Below are 19,364 nucleotides of genomic sequence, written 5' to 3' on the forward strand. Positions count from 1 at the left end.
TCATGTAGGTACATTCTGCTTGCACACCTGGGTCGCCTTTGTGTGCGCTTAATCCCTCCACCTGCTGAATGAAACTCCTCATATAGTATCAAATTCCTGCGAGCGGTATAAGCAATTTAGATCCAGCCAAGTGAAAAATTACTTTCAGCTCACCTGTAAAGGCAAAATGGATGGAAAAAACCCCCCTGAGTATGTCGTTAAGAAAAGCGGCCTTGGTGGGCTGATGAGGCGCATGAGCAGGGGAAAGATAAATACTCTGAGTTTGACTCATGCTGCTCAGCCTTTTTATGAATAAGAGGGTTGCTTTCACAACTTGAGATACAAGATGAAATCTTCTACCTGAATGTTAGAGGAAGGTTCTGTAAAAGAATGAAAAGTTTAAATTTGATACTTAGACCTCTAGTGAAGTTTTAACCTGCATGGTTCTGCTTCCTTTGATGCACTGTGTGTTTAATTCAAGCAGAAGCTCTTAATACCCTACTATAGGTCAGGCTTTTGTTCTTAATAATCTTTCTAAATAGTGAGTGGACTCCAGTCATACTTGGCTGTAGGATGGGTTTTACTCCCTCCTCTTTGCCTAAACAAGTTCATGTCTGGCTCCAGATTTGATGAATTAGTTTGACATTGACGTATAATACCCATCTGCCCTTAACGGCTCTGTTTTTTCTTGGCAGTTGTTGAGGTCCCTGCTCAGTCTAGCTTTCATATTAATTGACTTGGCTACACTTATTGGTAAAATGAAACCCTCATTGTGCTGCTTCTAGATGTCGCCTTCCTCCGTCTTGTCTGGGAGTCTCACTAAGTCCTTCATTGTTGTCAGTCATTAACAGCTCACTGAGGCAAGGTTGCTTTCCATCCTATTTTAAACATGCTGACGTAAATCCACTACTAAAGGAGTCCAATCGTGATTCCGGCTTTAGTGATAATTATTGGTTGATGTCAAAACTGCTGTTTCTTAGTAAGTTATTATAAAATGCTGTAGAAAGCCAGTTCAGATCTCTACTAAGCTACAGATCTGAACCATTTTCAGTCTGACTTTCAGAAACTGAACTCCACTAAATTAGCTCCTCTGACGGTTTACCTTTGTGTTTTAAAGTCTTCTGAGGCAGGGAACAGTTCCATAATAATTATACCTGATCTCAGTGCAGCCTCTGATTCCTGTGACTACTGTATGTTACTGAATACTCTCAGGGTTTTAGCTGGTATCTCTGGTTCTAAGTTACTTTGGTTTCCTTTGTACTTATCATGGAAGACTTTTTTTTGTTTCTGTAAACAAGTTCACCTGTGAGATTACTGCTCTAACTTGTGGGGTTCCACAGGGATACGTTCTGGTCCCATTATTTTTGGCTGTAACATGCTCCCTTTAGCTGGCATTTTAAAATTTTTAAATTACATTATCACTTTTATGCAGATGATATTCCACTGTAATGACTTTTAAGCCTACACCACTGTTTACCTTAGTGATTGATGCTGATATGCTCTTTAGCCATCTAAGTTTAAAATGTTCTTTGTAGAGTGAAAATCATTGACCCATTTAAATGGGTTAATGCAGTGCATTCTGGGATTCAGAGTTTTTACCAGTCTCCTTGTTCCCTATAATCCAGTTCAGTCCATTTTATCTTTTTAAAAGAGTTCCTCTGAGGAGTGATTTGCTTGAGTTCCTTATTAACATTCTCCCTGATTCTCCAAATTTCCATCTGGTTGCTGTTATGGATCAACTACCTATAACCTACGGCTCTTCAAATAGATAAGAGCCATGAATTTCATTGATCCACCTCCTTATATCTGTTTCTGCCACAAACATTAAGAACCGCTGCTGTATTTTTAACGTCGACAACAAAGAATCCGTGCTCTGTTATGTAAATTCTTTTAGACAAATGGCCCCTATTAATAAAAACACCCACATGTCCTACTGTCAGGTCTGCTTTGATGAATTCCCCAGCAGTAGGTGATGTCAGGTACCTTAATGAGTCATATTCTAAGTCTGGAGAGCGGCATCAAACTCTCACCGACCCTCATCGAGTTGTTGACATCATCTTGTTTGTGCCCATTGATTGGTTGTCCCTCTGAGTAATGAGTTCAGTTTGATTTTGCATCTTTGAGGGAGAGGTGCATGCGTGCATGTCTTATAGTCAGCCTCATCGCAGAGGCAGAAAAAGGATGTCACAATTAAATAGCAGACACATATGAGATATTACCATGTCGTCTTATCCAACTTCCTGAAATGCACGGTGGGGATTAAGGGACGTCTGGAAACTGACAAATGTCAAAATGTTTGTTCTGTCAGCAACCTTAGCAGCTGTGTTGTTATAATGGTGTGTGTGTGTGGGGGTGTGTGGGGGTGTGTGCGTGTGTGCGTGTGTGTGGATGTAAGAACATGTGCGTAGGAAGTTGGGAGTTGTGGGAGAAAGATACTGTCTCGTCTGACAGACTTATGAGCAGAATGACTGACAGGGATAAAATTGCTTGGGAAAGGAAGTGAGGCAGTTCCCATCCTGCCTCCCTGTCCTTCGTTCTCAGCCCCTCCATCGTTCAGTCTGTACATGTCTCACTACTGGAAATTCTCTCTCTCTCTTTCTCTTTACTTTTCCTATTCTCTCTTTCAGGCAAGCATGTCCCTCCATTTTTCACACCTGACTGTTGGGGCGAGCTAAAGCTGTTAAATGAAATAGTTTTTATTGTCTCTTTTTTCTGTGCTTTATAGCCATGCATCAGGCTCTGGACACATTGAGCAACAGCACCAGTTCAACGACGGCTAATGACCTGGATCTCATCTTCCTCAAAGGCATCATGGAGAGCCCGGTGGTGAGTAACCCCCTGGACTTTATTGGTACACATACACTGATGAATAAATCATTGGATTCTCTGCATCTCCGGTTCTTGGACAATTATTCACATCCTTTGCATTCTGCTGGTTTATGTTAAAAATAGTGGTGGAACTAGATAACTGAGAAATTTCTTGGTCTGAAATGAATGAATTGCATTTTAATCTAAATGCATTTTCAATTCAAAAACTATTTTTCCTGCTAAATTTTTACATAAGTAGCTCAACAGCAAATATATTTGTTACTTTCCATCTATTATTTAGATTATTTAGCCATCAGGTTAGTTCAAAATGTCGACTCAGCTTTCCAGGGTGTCAGTACCTCCACATCATTCAGGGAACTTCTTTAGAACTGTGGACTGTGGATGCTGACATTAGTTTTGGGGATGTCTGTGCTATTTTATAGCTTCAATGAAACCTGCATTACTTGCACACACAAAAAAAGGTTTTTCCAGTGTCCAATCAGATCGTTTTTTGAAGCAAAAATTGAGCCTCAGTTGGCCAAGAGAACGGCTTTGTCGTCCGTTGTTAGCGTGCGTCTATGGGGGTACCAGAAACATTGTACAAAGGTTCCAACTTGGGACTCTTGTATGTAAAAGGATAAAAAGTGATTAATTTTGTTAAGATTTTGAACAACTTAAAATCTATGTAATTAATTAATAAAAATTGATGCATTAATTTCCTGAGCCCTATGGCATGTTCAGATCTAACCTTCTGACCCACATGCAGAATCAACAAAGTCCAAGTTGAGAAATTGGTTTTATTTTCAAAAGAATAAGCAACAATTGACAGATCTTGATCTTTCTGGGGAGTGGTTATTGTCACACGATCGGTGGCGCCTGGAACGAGAGTAGGGTTACCGGTGGCCTGAAATGAGTTGATCTGAGATGCGATATGAAGCAGCTTACTTTAGAATGGCTCTGGTGAAGCGTGGGAGGAAGGACTTCACTCTCTGCCAGGAGAACGATTGGAGAAGAGAACGAGTTTTATTTCAGGGTAAAAACTAGCAGATTTGAGCAATTCAAACGGCTCCTGAAAGTTATTGTGGAAAATTAGATATTTGAAACCAGGTGCAGTCAGACGTCGAAACAGAAATATTTGCATGACATTTACAGGTTCTGTTGAATGATATGGGTTTCCAGAGTTTTCATCGCTACTGAATCTTCTCACCAATCAATCAACCAATCAATTAAGTTTTATATTTATAGCACATTTAAGCAATAAGGCAGTTCAAAGGGCTGTACTTCAGAGAAACATAAAAAGGCGTCATAGAAACAGCATGGTTGCCGAATTGTGAATTCAGTACCAATGCATTTTGTTGAATGCAGTACGTCATACTGATGGTTATTCCTTAATGTTAATAAAACTGGTTATTATTTTTAATTTTTTTGGCAAAGTAGCGCAGGCTATCAGCTGTTTTCTTCCACCATTCCATGTAGCGATTTGTGAGATTAAGAAGCCAAACTTTCCAGCTCCGTTTGTCCCTCTCAGTCTGTTTCTTCAAGGAAAATGGCCTCCATGACCCAGTGAGAGAGACTCTGCTTAGATCAGGTTTCCCCCTATAGTGGGTTCACAAAGCGCTTGAACAGCTGGCGAAAAAAAGAGCTTAAAAAGAGAGTGGTGCTGTTGAATGAAAGGCTTCTATAGCATAACACATAGGGGTGCATGCTGCATTAGGGCGTAATGTTGCTTTTGAGGCCAAACTGGGTACAGAACCTGTGAACAATCAGCGCCTGGTTACCTCCTGTGTGTCTTGCAGAACACAGAGCCAGAAGAAACACACTCTTATAAGAAATACATTTATATTAACAGAACCTAGAGGCTCAAAAGGCGTGTCACACTGCGGCTGCAGAACCATAATCAGGTCCCAAGACGGAGGCACTCTTCTGCACAATGGCCTTTTGCACTAAACACCTGCCATGAACTGCACCACAATATGAAACGGGAGACTGCCCTTTCCGTGCCTACAGATGGATGATTTGTAATAAATCAAATAGGAAAACGTAGGAAAAGAGTAATATTTCTGCTCTGACACAAAGCTTCAAAAATGGGAAGCCCTGGCATGACTTGTTCATCCATCCATCTTCTTACACCCTTATCCCATGTTACCAGTTTCCCTTTCCTTGCTGAAGAATCATATTCCTAAATTATGAAGCTGCCACTGTGTTTCACTGTGGGGGATGGTGTGCTTAAGGGGATGTCCAGTAAAAGTTTTCCATTTAACTTAGAATTTAGCATGTTTTAGTTTAGATCCCATCTGACCAGAGAACCTTATTCTCTGCTTCCCCTCCATGGCTTGTGGCGACCCGCAAGCATTGACCTCTTATGGCTTTCTTTCAACAATAGAGTTCTTCCTTTCACTCTTCCATAAAGGCCCAAGTTGCAGACAACAACTATGATCCACTGACCGGTCTGCTGTGTTCTTTTGGTCTGCTCAATCCAATTTGCTCCCCAAACTTCTCCAACAAACCTTTGAGGGTGTCCCAGAATAAAGCTGAATAAAAAGTACAGGACACTTTTAAGTCTTTAACTTCCAAAAACAACAAAAGACAAGAAAGGGGTTTGTCAATTTGCCACATAAAATCCCGATAAAACACGCTTGAAGTTACTTTGCTTTAAAACAAAATGTGAAAAGGTCCCTGCCGAGGTGAAACATTTCACATCCAAATTTGAAATTCAAATGTCATCTTGCTGTAACCGTCTTTAGCTCATCAATTGCAATCACATTTCCATTTCCCTGACCTGGCTTCATTTTGTTGTCATAGTCTTAAATTCATGTCTGCTCTTTTATTTCCACCTAGTGTGGAATGGAGATGGAACCTTATCCAGGTTTTCTGCACAAAATCTTTTATGTAGGAAGATTTTATTAACCCCAAACCCAAAGACCAGGATTTAAAGCATCTGCTGTTAATCAAAATTAATCCTCTCCAGATTTTTCTAAATTTATCCGCTTGCCAAAAAACACAGCTCCCTAAAATAGCTCTTTACCACAAAGCTGGATATTAATTTGGCTTCAGCATTGTGGTTTGAGATCTCTGGTGAAAAACCGCCAGGCATATGTTGTTTACTCAATGATCTATAGTGTCTAAAAATGACATAACAAATCTTGGAAATTGAGTCTGGACAGTATGTAATTTTCTACAGGTTGGTTTGCAGGTGCACTGATTATTTCAATGACTGTGGGTCGGTATGATTTTTGAAACAAGAAATCAAGGCATTTTTGGAGCTTTTCTCTGCAGTTGGAAATGTCTTTTTTTAAGCAAATCTGAACATGTTGAAGAATATGACTTTGGAAGCTCAAACTTTGCAGAGATGAAGAAACCAGGATGCTAACAGAATATGCATATATGCTCTGTCTCGTTTTCTCTGATCTCTTACTCACAGACACTGTGTAGTTTTGGTAAACAGCATGAATCTAACAGATATGATGAGGAAAACTGCTAAATTACAACAAGATAATACACACATTTGGCTCCAGATGAAATCTGGGCTGTGTAGACTTTTTGTGTGGAGTTTGCATGTCCTCTCCTTGCATCCGTGGGTTTTCTCCTGGTAATTCAGATTCCTCCCACAGTCTGAAAACAAGCAAGTTAGGTTAATTAGTGAATCTAAACCCGCTGTCAGGGTGTGTGTTGTTATGTGTGTCTGTATGAACTGGAAAATCGATTCCAGGGATCTAATGGTTTTCCTTTCTTTTGCTTTTTGCAAGGGAAATGGAACTTAAAACAACTTGGGGGTCAAAGCTGACTAGAGGAAGAAGTAATCTTTCAATAACATCCTAATACTATTAGTATTAATAATATTAATATTAGGATACTTTAGTGTCCGAAACTATTTGCTAAAAATCAATGAACAGAGGAGTTCAAGCACACATACAAGTCCAGTTAAATATATCAGTCAATATATATGCATACTCGCATAAACACACACAGAGTTCTGCTGCCTGATCTCCAGCAGGGCTCCTATAAGCTTTCACACCTGCTCCAAATCTGATCTGTTTAAAATAGACCAAGCAGCTCTGCTATAATGGCATATGTAGAGAATTTAAAAAAATCAAAAAATAAAGGTGATCTTATTAGGAGAACTGTTGTAAATAAATGTTTGTTTGGATATTCAGCTGTGTTCATTATTTAGCTTGCTTATTAGCTAAGCGGACATAAGCTATAGCGTGTGGTTCATACTTTTTGTAGAATGTCTATTTTCCGACTTTATAAATTGCTTCTTTTGCTTGTTTTGTATCAAACTCCGCCCATTTGTGGGAGAAACGGCCACTTTTGGAAAGAAAGAAACTGTGTTTTGTTGTGACCTCTACTTGTCCATAGTGGTGGCATATTCAGTGCAGACATGGGCTAGTCTAAGATTCTAATAGGAAAATGTTGAGTAAAAAGACCATGGGTCTTTGGTAAAATGGGATTGATAGAAAAATTAAAATGTATATACTGAATGAAGTTTAGCAGAATGCATTAGCAGAAAAGCTACAACTATTCCTACTGCTACAGAAAGAGGACAGTTGCCGTTATATCTATTAATGATGGGACAAAATTAAATTAGGGCTGTCATGATTTGTAAAAAATTAGGCTAATGTATTGGAGTACAACAAATCATTGCTGTCCCCACCCACTGCCCTAGCCCTTGACTTTGATAGGTGAGTTTGACAGATAAAATTATTTACTGGTGAAAAACAGGAACGAGAACAATAAAATTAAATAAAATGAATATTATCACATTTGATTAATTATTTGCTATAACATGTGTGCATCTTAATGATTTAATGACATATTTAATAAATTATTTCATGTTATTATTAGTCTTTAACATAAAACCGGTCTCAACTAGTTCTCCGTGTGACATAGAGGAACAGTGGCGTCTCAGGCTATAACTTTTTGAAGTGAAAGGAGAGCTTAGCGGAGGAAGACAGTGTTGTTAGAGCTTGTTAGAGCTTCTTCCCACTACACCTCGTGTTTTTTCCCCTTCGCTTGTCAAAGTCTTTCTCTACCATGTCTTGAAAATACCACAATCTTTCATGCCCTCTTAAAAATGTGCACTCTTCACCAGGACAGCCAGAACAGGAAGAATCACAGCATTGAGTACTGCCAACATGAAGGAAGTTAACGCATTCCAAAAGCTATTTTTAACATTCTTTGTTCACCCTACAGTCATTTGTAACAGTATGCACATTTATCCTTCCTAGACTGCACCAACTTTCTCTTACATAAAGGTTTGCGGCCCCGATGCATTACTCTGTGGACTAATTCTCAGACTTACATGGAGCCAAGAGTATAAACCTTTGCAGCATCATTCAGCTGTCCAAAAGCAGCTCTGATCAGAGCATGGACTCTCTGGGGGGATTTCCAGGTAGCACAGCATCAAGTGCTCTTCTGGTATTCCCAAAAACAAAGCCTTTTTTGCTCTCTTGCATTTTCAATTACACACCCCCCCAATTCCTGTCTCCTTTAAATTTTCTCTTTCGCTGTTTAGATCACCCCCTTGCAGAAAACCGCTCATGTCCTGTTGTCGTGACGGTGGTGTTCGTCCGCATGTTTGGCTGCGTGCTTGATGTATTGATGAGCCCGTCTCATAAAACATTCATCTGCTGATGCAGCCTTACTGAGGGATGTGAAAAGACTTTCGAAGAATATTATTTCCCTTGACCCCCTGTGCCGGATCCATAAACATTTTCACGAGCTCAGTTGATGCAACGAGAGACAAATAAGGCGCCGTCACATGGACGACGTGTCATAACGTTGGTGCCGGTGCTGCAAGGATGGAGCATAATGGAGTTAGTCATAGGTGCTTGTAATTACCAAAGTGCAATCAACTCACCAATTTTAATGGGTTAGAATAGTTCTGTTAGTCAAACTGTATGGAGGGTCAGCTCACCTTGCAGCATCAGGGCAGATTTCATCTGGAAAAACTGATCTGTTCATCCTTTTGCTTAGCGAAGTATTGACATTGTACGGTGTCCAGGCAACAAAGAGGACAGGGCACAACACTTATAAGGTAATATTTAATGAAGCTAAAACTAACTTATGTCTTATGTTGCTGTTCATGCACTAATCAGTTTTATAGCTAGTTAAAATTTGGAACAAATACTCAAAATAATTACACTTCTGGGCAAAATGTTATGCCCAGAAGTCATTTTTATTTTTGCAAAGCTCAATAGTAAAAATGACTTTTGAGCTTTGCACCATGTTATAATGTTATTCCCTCCTCAAACTGTACCTGGAGTGTTGCCTTGATTCTTCAATGCATGTTTGAGAAATCCTTTAATCTCCCATGGCAACCATTCAGCTGCTGTTCCTCCTCAAGTGTCATATTGTCATATTCAGTCAGAGGGCGCCTTACTTGAATTTCGATTTTATGTGTGCTTTGCAAAAGCCAATCAACAATGTGTCAAATAACATTGTGCCCAGATTTTCTAGCTTTCCAAGCAAAATTTTATTTCAAATTTTTTAGATATCTGCTGCAAAAAAGAGCCCCAATAGATGGCTTTTCCTCAAAAACCTGAGCTGCGAATAGATGGCGGTCCATTGTATAAAGCAACTGCTGCTTTAAAGGGAAATGGAACTTAAAACAACTTGGGGTTCAAAGCTGACTGGAGGAAGAAGTAATCTTTCAATAACAAAAACACAAATATACAATGTGGATTTTCAACAATTATTTGAGCTTACTGTACTATTCGACAAATAGGAGCAATTGGAATGTGTGTGTGATTGAATTGAAATGATTTTTTTTTGTAAAGTGCCAGACGTAATTTGTTGTGAATTGGCGCAATATAAACTTAATTGAATTGGACAGTTGAAACAATAAAAGAAAAAAAGGTGAATGTGAGATTAACTCATTAACTGGTCAGTAGTCAGGCATGGGTTTGTCAACCAATCAGAAGCAGACTCCTCTAAGCTCCACAAAAACACACACACACAATCAGAAAACCTGAAAAGTTTTTCTGATATTTCTGTAATTATTATGCAGATCTCTGCAGAAGGGAACATTGCATGTTTCCATGATTAATTTGGCATGGAGGCATGTGGAAGAGTCAGCATACTTGTGGCTATTGCTTCCTTCCCGTCTCTCTGCAGAGCTTCTTCCTCTTCTCCTCAGCAAATAAACATGGTCTCTGCCAGAACCACAGTCAGTCCCACTGGACCAATCCTCCGTGGAACTGCCTGACAACTGGGATTCTCAAGCACACAGCTTTACATGCAGCTGCCAATAGGGAATACCCCAAATGTCATACTGCATTGCATTCTGGGCACTTGTTAGCTACCCAGCATGTACACTAAGATGCAAGTTGCATGTTGAAAAGAAAGAGGGCAAATGAAAACTATGGATTGAAAATGTGAAGCAGACCGTTGTATTTATTGTGACAGGTTGTTGAAAGAGGTTATCAGGACTAAATAAGAACATGCTGACCCCTCGGAGATTCAGTGTAGATTATTGTTTTTTTCCTTCGCCCTCTGGAATAATTGGGTTCAAACTGAGTTTAAATAATAACTAGATTTTAATTTCATTTCGCATACTATGATTTATACAACTTACAGTTTTAGTGTGGTGTATGCTAACAGAGAAATGCTAAACAGTTATTAAGGCAGAGAAAGCCAATTTTAGGCCTACAGTGGGCAGTCATCCATGAATCCTGTTTTTACCTACAGTTTCCCCCCATAGGGGCTCATTTGTATGTTTTTTGGGGTTAAAATAAAAGCTGTGTTATATAACTTTTATTTAAAAAAAAGGTTTTTTACGTATTTATTAAAACTGTCAGCATGTTGTGACAGTTTATAGGACAGATATTCTGTGAAATGATTGATCTCCTTGACATCCTACCTGAGCAACTATTGCTGTTTGAAAAAACACAACACTTTTGACCAAAAACAACCAGTCACAGCGAGGAGGAGGGGCTTAGCGCTGTCAATCAACCTCATGTACTCACTGCTCAGGATTCTAACAGTAGAGAAACAATTTACCGTTACACGAAAGCTGGTTATCTGCCATCATCGGTGGCTATGCTAATTAGCCTTAGCATTCACAACAGTGGTGACGAGTGGCACCACATGGAGAATGATTGACAGCGCTAAGACCTGCCTCCTGGCTCTGATTGGTTGCGACTAGTTAGCACTGGGATAAAGCAGAGCTTGATTTTTTTTCACAGATCATCTGTCTTATACCATACATATTCAACAAATACGTAAAAAAAAAAAAGTCATAAAAGTTGCAGCTTTACGAGTGCACCACATTAGAAAGTCTTTGAATGGTGATATGACCGGTAAATATTGCAATCATCATGTCGGCTGTGATGAATCTGCATTTTCCTCTCTTGTCCATTTCATTTTGGTTTCCATCACTCTGTGACATTTAGTGTGTTGGACTCTATCATCAAAGTCAAGTGTGGGCATTACTGCATTGAGATTCCATCCAATAACCTGAGTAACTTATTAGCATGCAGAATTCATGACACTTTGAATATATTAGTCAACAAATCCTGCATTCCAAACAGTCCTTCATGATATTTTTCTGGACACCTATATTGAGGTGGCAACACATTATGTTCTTTAAAAAAAAAAAATTTTTATGAATATGTTTTCTGACTTAGTTTTCTTTTTTGTTTTGTTTTTTTTACAGCTCAGGTTGATGACAAAGGTCAAAGTTTAAAATTGAAAATACTTTACCAATCTCTGAGGGAAAAGAAATCTTGCTGCATGTCAAACAATTTTCTTCAGAGTTTTGACCGGGGTTGATGATTGTGGGCATGAAAGATCTCCTGTAGTGGTATGCGATACAGCAAATTGGAAGAAGCCTCTGACTGAAGACACTCTGTTCATGATGAGGATGCTCAGGGTTGTCCGTAATTTTCTTGATTTGATCTGTGGAACTGCTGGGTTGACAAAAACGACTCATTCTTCATGGCTCCATCAAGCTGCCCCTGAATATTGATGCAAAGAAAAGCTGGCATCTCATTGTTCCACCGCTTGCATCACTTCCGTGTTGCGACGAGTTTGAAATTTTGCACCATTTGTTTTTCTTCTCTCTTTGCTGCTCCTGTTCACGCCCACAGCCAATCAGTGAACAGGAGCTAAGCTTGCGTCACCCACACAAGTAGAGCCGGCCCAGCTGGCCAGCCCAGCTGGCTCTACTCCAAAGCAGGGACCGAAAAAACAGGGACCGGCCTAGAAAAACTGCTGGTGGAAACGCTCGCAAAGCGAGCCGAGCAGAGTGGACCCGGTACCATTAGAGCCAGTGGAAAAAGGGCGATAATTCTCTAGTTAAAGCTGCAGTAACTTTTATTTTTAAAAAAGACTTTTTTAAAAAAAACATGTTTGTTAAAGTTATCATTATGTTGTGACGGTATAAGACAATCTGTGAGAAGATCCAGCTCCCCTGTCTTCTCCCAGTACTGACTGCAGAAACACACCAATTCCTGACCCTCTTCCTGCCATTAGCACATTGAGCAGCATCGATTGACAGTGCGTAGACCCTCCTCCTGGTTCTGATTGGTTGTTTGCATTTGCATTGACCATTTAGGAAAATATGAGAAAATATCACTTGCATGATAATTTGGAACACGGTGTAGTTGCACTTGATGGGTTACACAAAGGAAAAGGGACAAAACATTTTATTATTTTATTTGTAAAAATGATTGAAAACCATGTATCATTTTCATTCCGCCTCATAATTATTAACTACTTGTTGGAAAAACGAAGAACGTCATTTAGACGGAGAGATGAGGCTTTGGTTGGAGGCAGAGTGATGAACATGAGTGTTTTCTGTAACCAAGGCTCACGAGCGTTTTGAGGAACCCAAACTGGAAGCTGTGAGTGAGAACAACGTGGAGCTGGTCCAGGACATCCTCAAAGAGCTCGGTCCGCTCGCACACAGGAGCCAGGCGGCCGAAGAGCTTGTCCGCATCCTCAAGGAGCCTCACTTCCAGGTCTGGACAAGTTTGCTTTGAGCTATTAGTATTTCCTAAACACACTTCGACTGGTTTATCTCAGCAGCATGTCACTGTCTGTTGTGAATGTTTATGGTTCCGTCCGCAGTCCCTCCTGGAGACCCATGATTCTGTGGCATCCAAAAACTATGAGACCCCCCCGCCCAGTCCCTGCTCCTTCATGGACGCAGCCCTCAACAACCAGCCCGTTCCGCCAGATGCAGTTCGAATGGTGGGCATCAGGAAGGTGTCTGGAGAACACTTGGTAGGAACGCACAAATGCAGTGAGATGATATACAGAAAATCCTGATGAAGCTCATGCACTCAGTCTAATGAGATCTGCTAATAAGATGCTTAAAGGGAGAACGAATTCAGATTTAGACTGACAGCACAGAAGGGAGGGGTTGGATTTACTGGCATGGAGATGACTTAACGAAAACAAATACATGAACTTTGCCAGCAGCTGAGTCGCCGAAATACTGTTTAACCCTTCCAGGTGTCTTTTGCTACAGCTTTTTTGGATCATAAACACATTTACTTCCAGACACAGATAATCAGATTAAACCCAAAATGCAAATTTTTTTAAAGGGGCAGTATTATGTATCTTCCAGGCATATAGTTCTGTTTTATAGCACAATAAAGTAATTATGCTACCTTCAGTTGTTATAAAAATGTGATATATACCAAATACATACATCTTAAAAAAATTCTAATTTATAGCTTTGAAATTGGGCCTTTGTCTCTTTAAGAAGTTTCTGCTCTTTCTGAAACGTTTTTATCAGCATTACGTTGTGAGCTAATAATAATAAATATTTGATTTGCAAACAACTTAAAAAAAATCTTTAAAACCACAATAAATGACACCAAATCAAACTAAAATACAGAGCAGTGCAAATGTAAAATAGAACAGAAATTTAGATATTAAAAATCTTATTATAAGTAAGTAAGTTTTAACGAATGATTTAAAAGAAGACAAGGAGACCTGTCTAGTATTTAGAGTAGCTCGTGTATTGAGCTCAGCTGATGCGCAGTTTCACCAGGTGTTTGCTAATTGCTGCTGGCTAGTCTGAAGGATATGTTGGAGTCATAGGGAGAGCTGCTCTGTGAAGCAGAAGCTTAGAAACTGCAGCTCAGAGGAGGAGCTGTGTCTCGAAGGCGGAGCTAGGTCCAACCAGATGTTTTACACAACTGAATGGTTGCCGCTGGAGATTAAAGCATTTCTCAAACATGCATAAAAAAATCAAGGCAACCCTCCAGTTATGTTTTTGATGAGGGAATAACATTATAACATGATGTAAAGCCATAAAAGTCGATTTTTACATAACACTGCCTCTTTAAGCTTTACTGCTATTACAAAGGTGTTCAGCTTTGAGGTTGCCATGGGTGATATGTGGTCGTTCCCTCACAGGGAGTGACCTTCCGAGTGGAGAATGGTGAACTGGTGATTGCCAGGATTCTTCACGGCGGCATGATCGACCAGCAAGGCCTGCTGCACGTGGGCGACATCATCAAGGAGGTCAACGGCAAGGAAGTGGGCAACGACCCCAAGGTGCTCCAGGAGATGCTGAAGGAGGCGAGCGGCAGCGTGGTGCTGAAGATCCTGCCCAGCTACCAGGAGCCACACACACCCAGACAGGTCAGGCCCTTTAAGAGAGGAACACTCTAGCTAATAGAGTTTAGAAATGTTCTCATTTGCTTAAAAGGATGCTGACATTTCCATCAGTAAGCGGCGTCCGCTTCCAGCCCTTCCTGGCACCTGCTGCGCTGTCTGAAACCTTCTTTGCTGAGTTGAGAAAGTACAATAAATGTTAATGTACTTTAGTTTATTGTGTATTTTTCTTCCTTAATCTCCTTTTTTAATTTCAAGAAACACCTAGAAATAACAGTTTGTTACATTCACCGTCTAGTGGTGGAACTGATCAAACTGTGACCCCGTATGAACCAAGTGATCATACATGCATTTACAAAGAGAATGGAAATATGAGGTCAATAAAAGGAGCTCTGAGGTCATTCTAATTGACTGACTGCACAGTGGGACAGTTTTCAGTTTGTTGTTTCAGAGGAAGACGGTCTTGAATCCAAATCTCTGCCTTTCTGTGTACAATCTGAATGTTCTCCAGGTAATCCATGGATTTCCACTGACTAATCTGATTTCACTTAGATAAATGGTCTGACTTGGCCTTGGATGTGAGTGTGTGCCTGTGTGTTGAACTACCGACACTTTCGGGGCCCACCAGACATTTTACCCATTGACTGTTGACACAACAGGCCCAGGTTCCCTGCAATCAAAAGTATGTATAGAAAATAGGCGGATGGAAGAACATTACTTTCTAAATGATATTCCATAAACTATTCCTCAGCATAATTTATTTAGCAATTGTACAAAGAAATTTAGTTGTGTGAAGTGTGTTTTCTAATTACTTATCATAATCTTAAGAAAAGGTTAAAATGGCAAAAATTTTATTTCAATCAACCTGCATCTTACTGACGTCACAACTGCCGCAGATACCTGTAACAGCTTGTGAAGGTTCTGCAAAGATAGGACGCTCAGGAGTAGAGTGGTGAAGTGTCCCGTCAGACCGTCAGTTCCAGAAATCACACACACACACACAAAAAGAAAAGCACAGACTAGAAAACACTTGGGGTGTTATATAAAACAACATAGCACTGACAGTGGGCAACATTGCTATTAATATTAATTATATTAATTCTACATTTGAAAATTGTCAGGTAGGAAAAAAAAATCAAAACTTCAGAAAGCTGTAAAGGCTCACAAAAAAAAGAAACTTAATGTCCGTTTAAAGTGTTACTCACTGTGTTCTGCCCACCAGCGCCTCTGCTAATTTCAGCTCTGATCTTTTTTTCCTGCTACAACCTTTTGGCCAGAGTTCCTAGAAGTCGTGCAGCTCTTGAAGCTGCTGCCAACCCGTAGGAACGACATAGATCATAGAAACGAAACGAACCAGAGCTGGGGAGGCAGTTAAAGAGCCAGTTAAAAATGGAGGCCACCACTCAGCCCGGCAGGAAGCTATAAACCTGTCAGCAGGAAGTGATCCAGCGATCCTTTGGAATACTGCGCTCGCTGTTTTCTGACGCTCATCAGCATATTTCCACCATAGGTGCTCTCTTTTCGCTAACCAGGGTCAGTGTGCTAACCTTCTGTTCACTCGTTGTGATCTTAGAGCCTTTATGTAGGCCTTTCAGTAAGAGAACCTGGAGTCTCTGGGTTTGTGTGTGAGAGGGAGCTGCTGGGGGTTTTATGTTCTTGCATCAGTTCAGTGAAAAGACAACAAAAAAAAGACATCAAGTGCAGGGGGAGGAGATGGTTACCATGGATACTGATTTTGTCTCTCCCTTTATTTCTCCATCTCTCCTGTTTTCTTCTTCTAATTTCAATTCACTTTCATTTTGGTTTATTTTTACAGAGAAGCAGCGTTCAGCTTCTATGCACCACACATCTGGAACAAACTGCAGAAAACTCCAGAAAACTGCAAAACAGCCGAAACACTGAGTTCCTTTAAATCAAGGCTGAAAACCCACCTGGATAGAGCTGCTTTCATTAGTAATAACTGGAATAATGATCAACATATTTGACGTCTCTTGATGGTTTTGATGATGGCATTTGACAAAATGTAATTATTTATTGCTTGTTTCGTAATTGTTGACTGTAGACCATTTTGAACTGCCTTTTTGCTGAAATGAATTAAATAACCCATCTGAATATATCCAGTCAAAATCTAATTTATTGTATGCTGATATGATCAGTTTCAAATCCAGTTCCATGCAGTCCAACTGAGTCATATAAGATAAGATGGAAAATAAAAAAGTTTAGTTCATCATTTAATTCCAAGTGGTAAAAAGTTATCTATAAGAGAGAGCAGCTGATTGCATCAAGCCGATGACTTTGCAGCAATCCCTCCTCCTAAGCATGATGTTCTCCGTCTTTGACAAAATGTTTAATGCAAGGAAATATCTGCTGGTCAGCATGAAAGATGCTTGAAGCACTGATGTAGAAATATAGCGTAGTTGCAAAACAAATCTGAGGGAATAGTACATCACGACAGCTACTGCAACATGTCGGCTTGCTTTCCTCATTTGCAATGCCATGAGTTATTCTTCCTTAACCCATCCTTCTCTCCCTCTTTTCACCATCAGACTCCAATGACAAACACATTATTAACAGCTGAATCTTGCCGTCCATTTATTCATGGACTGACATGTCCATGAATAAACCTTTCTGACCTGGCTTTATGCTGCAGCTACAAGTCCTGCAGCCTGGCATTGAGTTACTGTCATATAAGGCTGTCAGAGTGTGAAGTAAAAACTTTGGCACAGATTGGTCTTCCAAATGGACAGTGACCCAAAGTGGTTACAAAAAGGTCTGAGGACAACAAAGACAATGTTTTGCTGTGGCCATCATAAATGCTAGAGAGAAGTTGTGGGTAGATCTGAAACCTGTGCGCTAGTGAGACGACCCCAGTACCTGACAGAGTTCTGCCAGTTCAGTTGACTGTATGTCTACTTCTGATTTTAAGACAATAATAAATTCGTTTCTGACATGTTTTTTTTTTATTATTGTGGCTTTCAGCAAATAGAAATAATTTTGCTAAAACTTCTAAAACGAGAAGTTTGATTCTGTTTAAGAGAAAAAAGGTGGATGAGTTTTTTATTCCCCCAGATGCTAGAAGGAACCGGTGCCTTTAAGCCTCCAGCTGAAGCTGACTGACTGCGAGATTTTCTCTTTGAAAGAAAATCAAAGAAGGAAAACAGAGTTAATATTATCAGTAGCTCTGTCACTGACCTCATCCAGGAAAGAAAGGCAACTTGTTACTCCTTTCAAGTTTAATCGAGGCTTAATGCAGTTCTTGGTTTCAATAGCCATTTACTTTGGACATGTCTTTATATAGTCCCCCCAAAAATGCCATCAGAACTAAAAAAAGATAACACAAACCTAAATTAGTTCACAAAAAATAGAGGATTTACATATATAAAAGATACAAATAATACAAACATAAAACATATCTCATTTGCCGCATTGACTCAGGAGGAATAAAGATGGCAAACCTCTCACAACCAGCTTCTTCAGGTAGAATGCCTCATGTGCGCCAGCTAATGTTTCCCCAGGGCAACAATATGGCTTGTGAAACGAAATATAAATTCCTCCTCACATTTGAATGCACCCGTAACCAAACAAATGAACAGCAACACATATATAACTTAATGTTTCATTTTAAATAACATATATCTACTGCCACCTTGAACCAAACAACAAAACAATGAACCAGGTGTACTACAGTTGCCTTGACGGCAGCTAATGGCTGTAACAGATCTATTAATGAAACAGCTGAACACATCAATGTGGGGAAGAAGTCCTGTCTATGCAACAAAAGACGAGATCGTAACATTCTCTGCATGTCTCTCTCCATCAAAAAGAGGCTTTGTCTTATTTTGTCGACCTGAGAAGGGGAGTAGGCTGTTTGACTGACTGATGCTCACCCACAGCTTACATAACCGTAATACTCCTCAGCTTTATTCTAATATCAAGCACGGCCCATCTGTTTCTCAGCCTATCGCGTTAGTTTTAACGACATTCTCCCCTGTCCCATTCCAGGCCTTCGTGAAGTGCCACTTCGATTACGACCCCACTCACGACAACCTGATTCCCTGCAAGGAGGCAGGCCTCAGCTTCACCAGTGGAGACATTCTGCAGATCTTTAACCAGGAAGACCTAAACTGGTGGCAGGTGAGTCCAGCTTTCAGACACACATCTTTGCTACACTATTTTATTTTTTCCCCTGTTAAGCTCAAGCTGTTTGTGTTTCCCTCTAAGGCGTGCCACATAGAGGGAGGCAGTGCAGGCCTCATTCCGAGCCAGCTTCTGGAGGAGAAGAGGAAAGCGTTTGTGAAGAGGGACATGGAGCTTGCCACCACAGGTAGTCCCTCACATTTACCTACATTCCCCATCAGATATCTGTTCCTCTCTGTATCGTGCACGTATTTCTTCTAATCTCGCTCTCCCACCGTCCACCGATAACTGCAAAAAAGGTCAGAAATATGCATTCTGGGGCAGTATTATGTGTATTATGTGTTTTCCAGACACATAGCAGAATCAAGAAGCTATGTTAATTTGACTTGTTAAAAAATGCTGTATGTATCAATGGATTGGGCTTCTTTAAAAACTCCTGCTCTTTCTGAAACTCTGCCTTCAGGAAGTCATCACAACATGGCTCCTCTATTAACCCTTTAACAATGTTTTACCAGCGTTGCACTGAGTAACTCCTATAATGAGCTCAGCAGATGAGCAGTTCCACCAGGTGTTTGCTAATTGCTGCTGGCTAGTCTGAAGGGGTAGGGCTACTCTGTGAGTTGGAAGGTTGAAAACTAGAACTTTGTCACGGTAATGGTTGCCACGGCAGATTAAAGAATTTCTCAAACATGCATCAAAGAATCAAAGCAACACTCCAGGTTTGTTTTTGATGAAGGAATAACATTATAACATGATGTAAAGCTCGAAAAAGTTGATTTTACATGACTCTGCCGCTTTAAGCAGCAGAGTCTGACATTCATAAACCATGCTCATCAAGACAGAGCATTGATTCAGGAGAGGCAATATGA

At 40.2% G+C, this 19,364-nt stretch overlaps 1 protein-coding gene across 2 annotated transcripts in view; it reads left to right on the forward strand.

The window, feature by feature from the left end:
* LOC102220715 (MAGUK p55 subfamily member 2-like) overlaps positions 1 to 19,364 on the forward strand; it is a 55,510-nt gene that overhangs the window by 31,057 nt on the left and 5,089 nt on the right. For both annotated transcript variants that reach the window (XM_005811559.2, XM_014473521.2), the window contains 6 exons: positions 2,705 to 2,805; positions 12,597 to 12,749; positions 12,859 to 13,014; positions 14,158 to 14,385; positions 18,361 to 18,492; positions 18,580 to 18,682. In XM_005811559.2, the coding sequence (XP_005811616.1) occupies positions 2,705 to 2,805; positions 12,597 to 12,749; positions 12,859 to 13,014; positions 14,158 to 14,385; positions 18,361 to 18,492; positions 18,580 to 18,682 (873 nt within the window). The remainder of the gene's footprint in view (positions 1 to 2,704; positions 2,806 to 12,596; positions 12,750 to 12,858; positions 13,015 to 14,157; positions 14,386 to 18,360; positions 18,493 to 18,579; positions 18,683 to 19,364) is intronic.

The sequence above is a fragment of the Xiphophorus maculatus genome, chromosome 10 (assembly GCF_002775205.1).
Source record: "Xiphophorus maculatus strain JP 163 A chromosome 10, X_maculatus-5.0-male, whole genome shotgun sequence".
In the NCBI taxonomy this organism is placed as follows: Eukaryota; Metazoa; Chordata; class Actinopteri; order Cyprinodontiformes; family Poeciliidae; genus Xiphophorus; species Xiphophorus maculatus.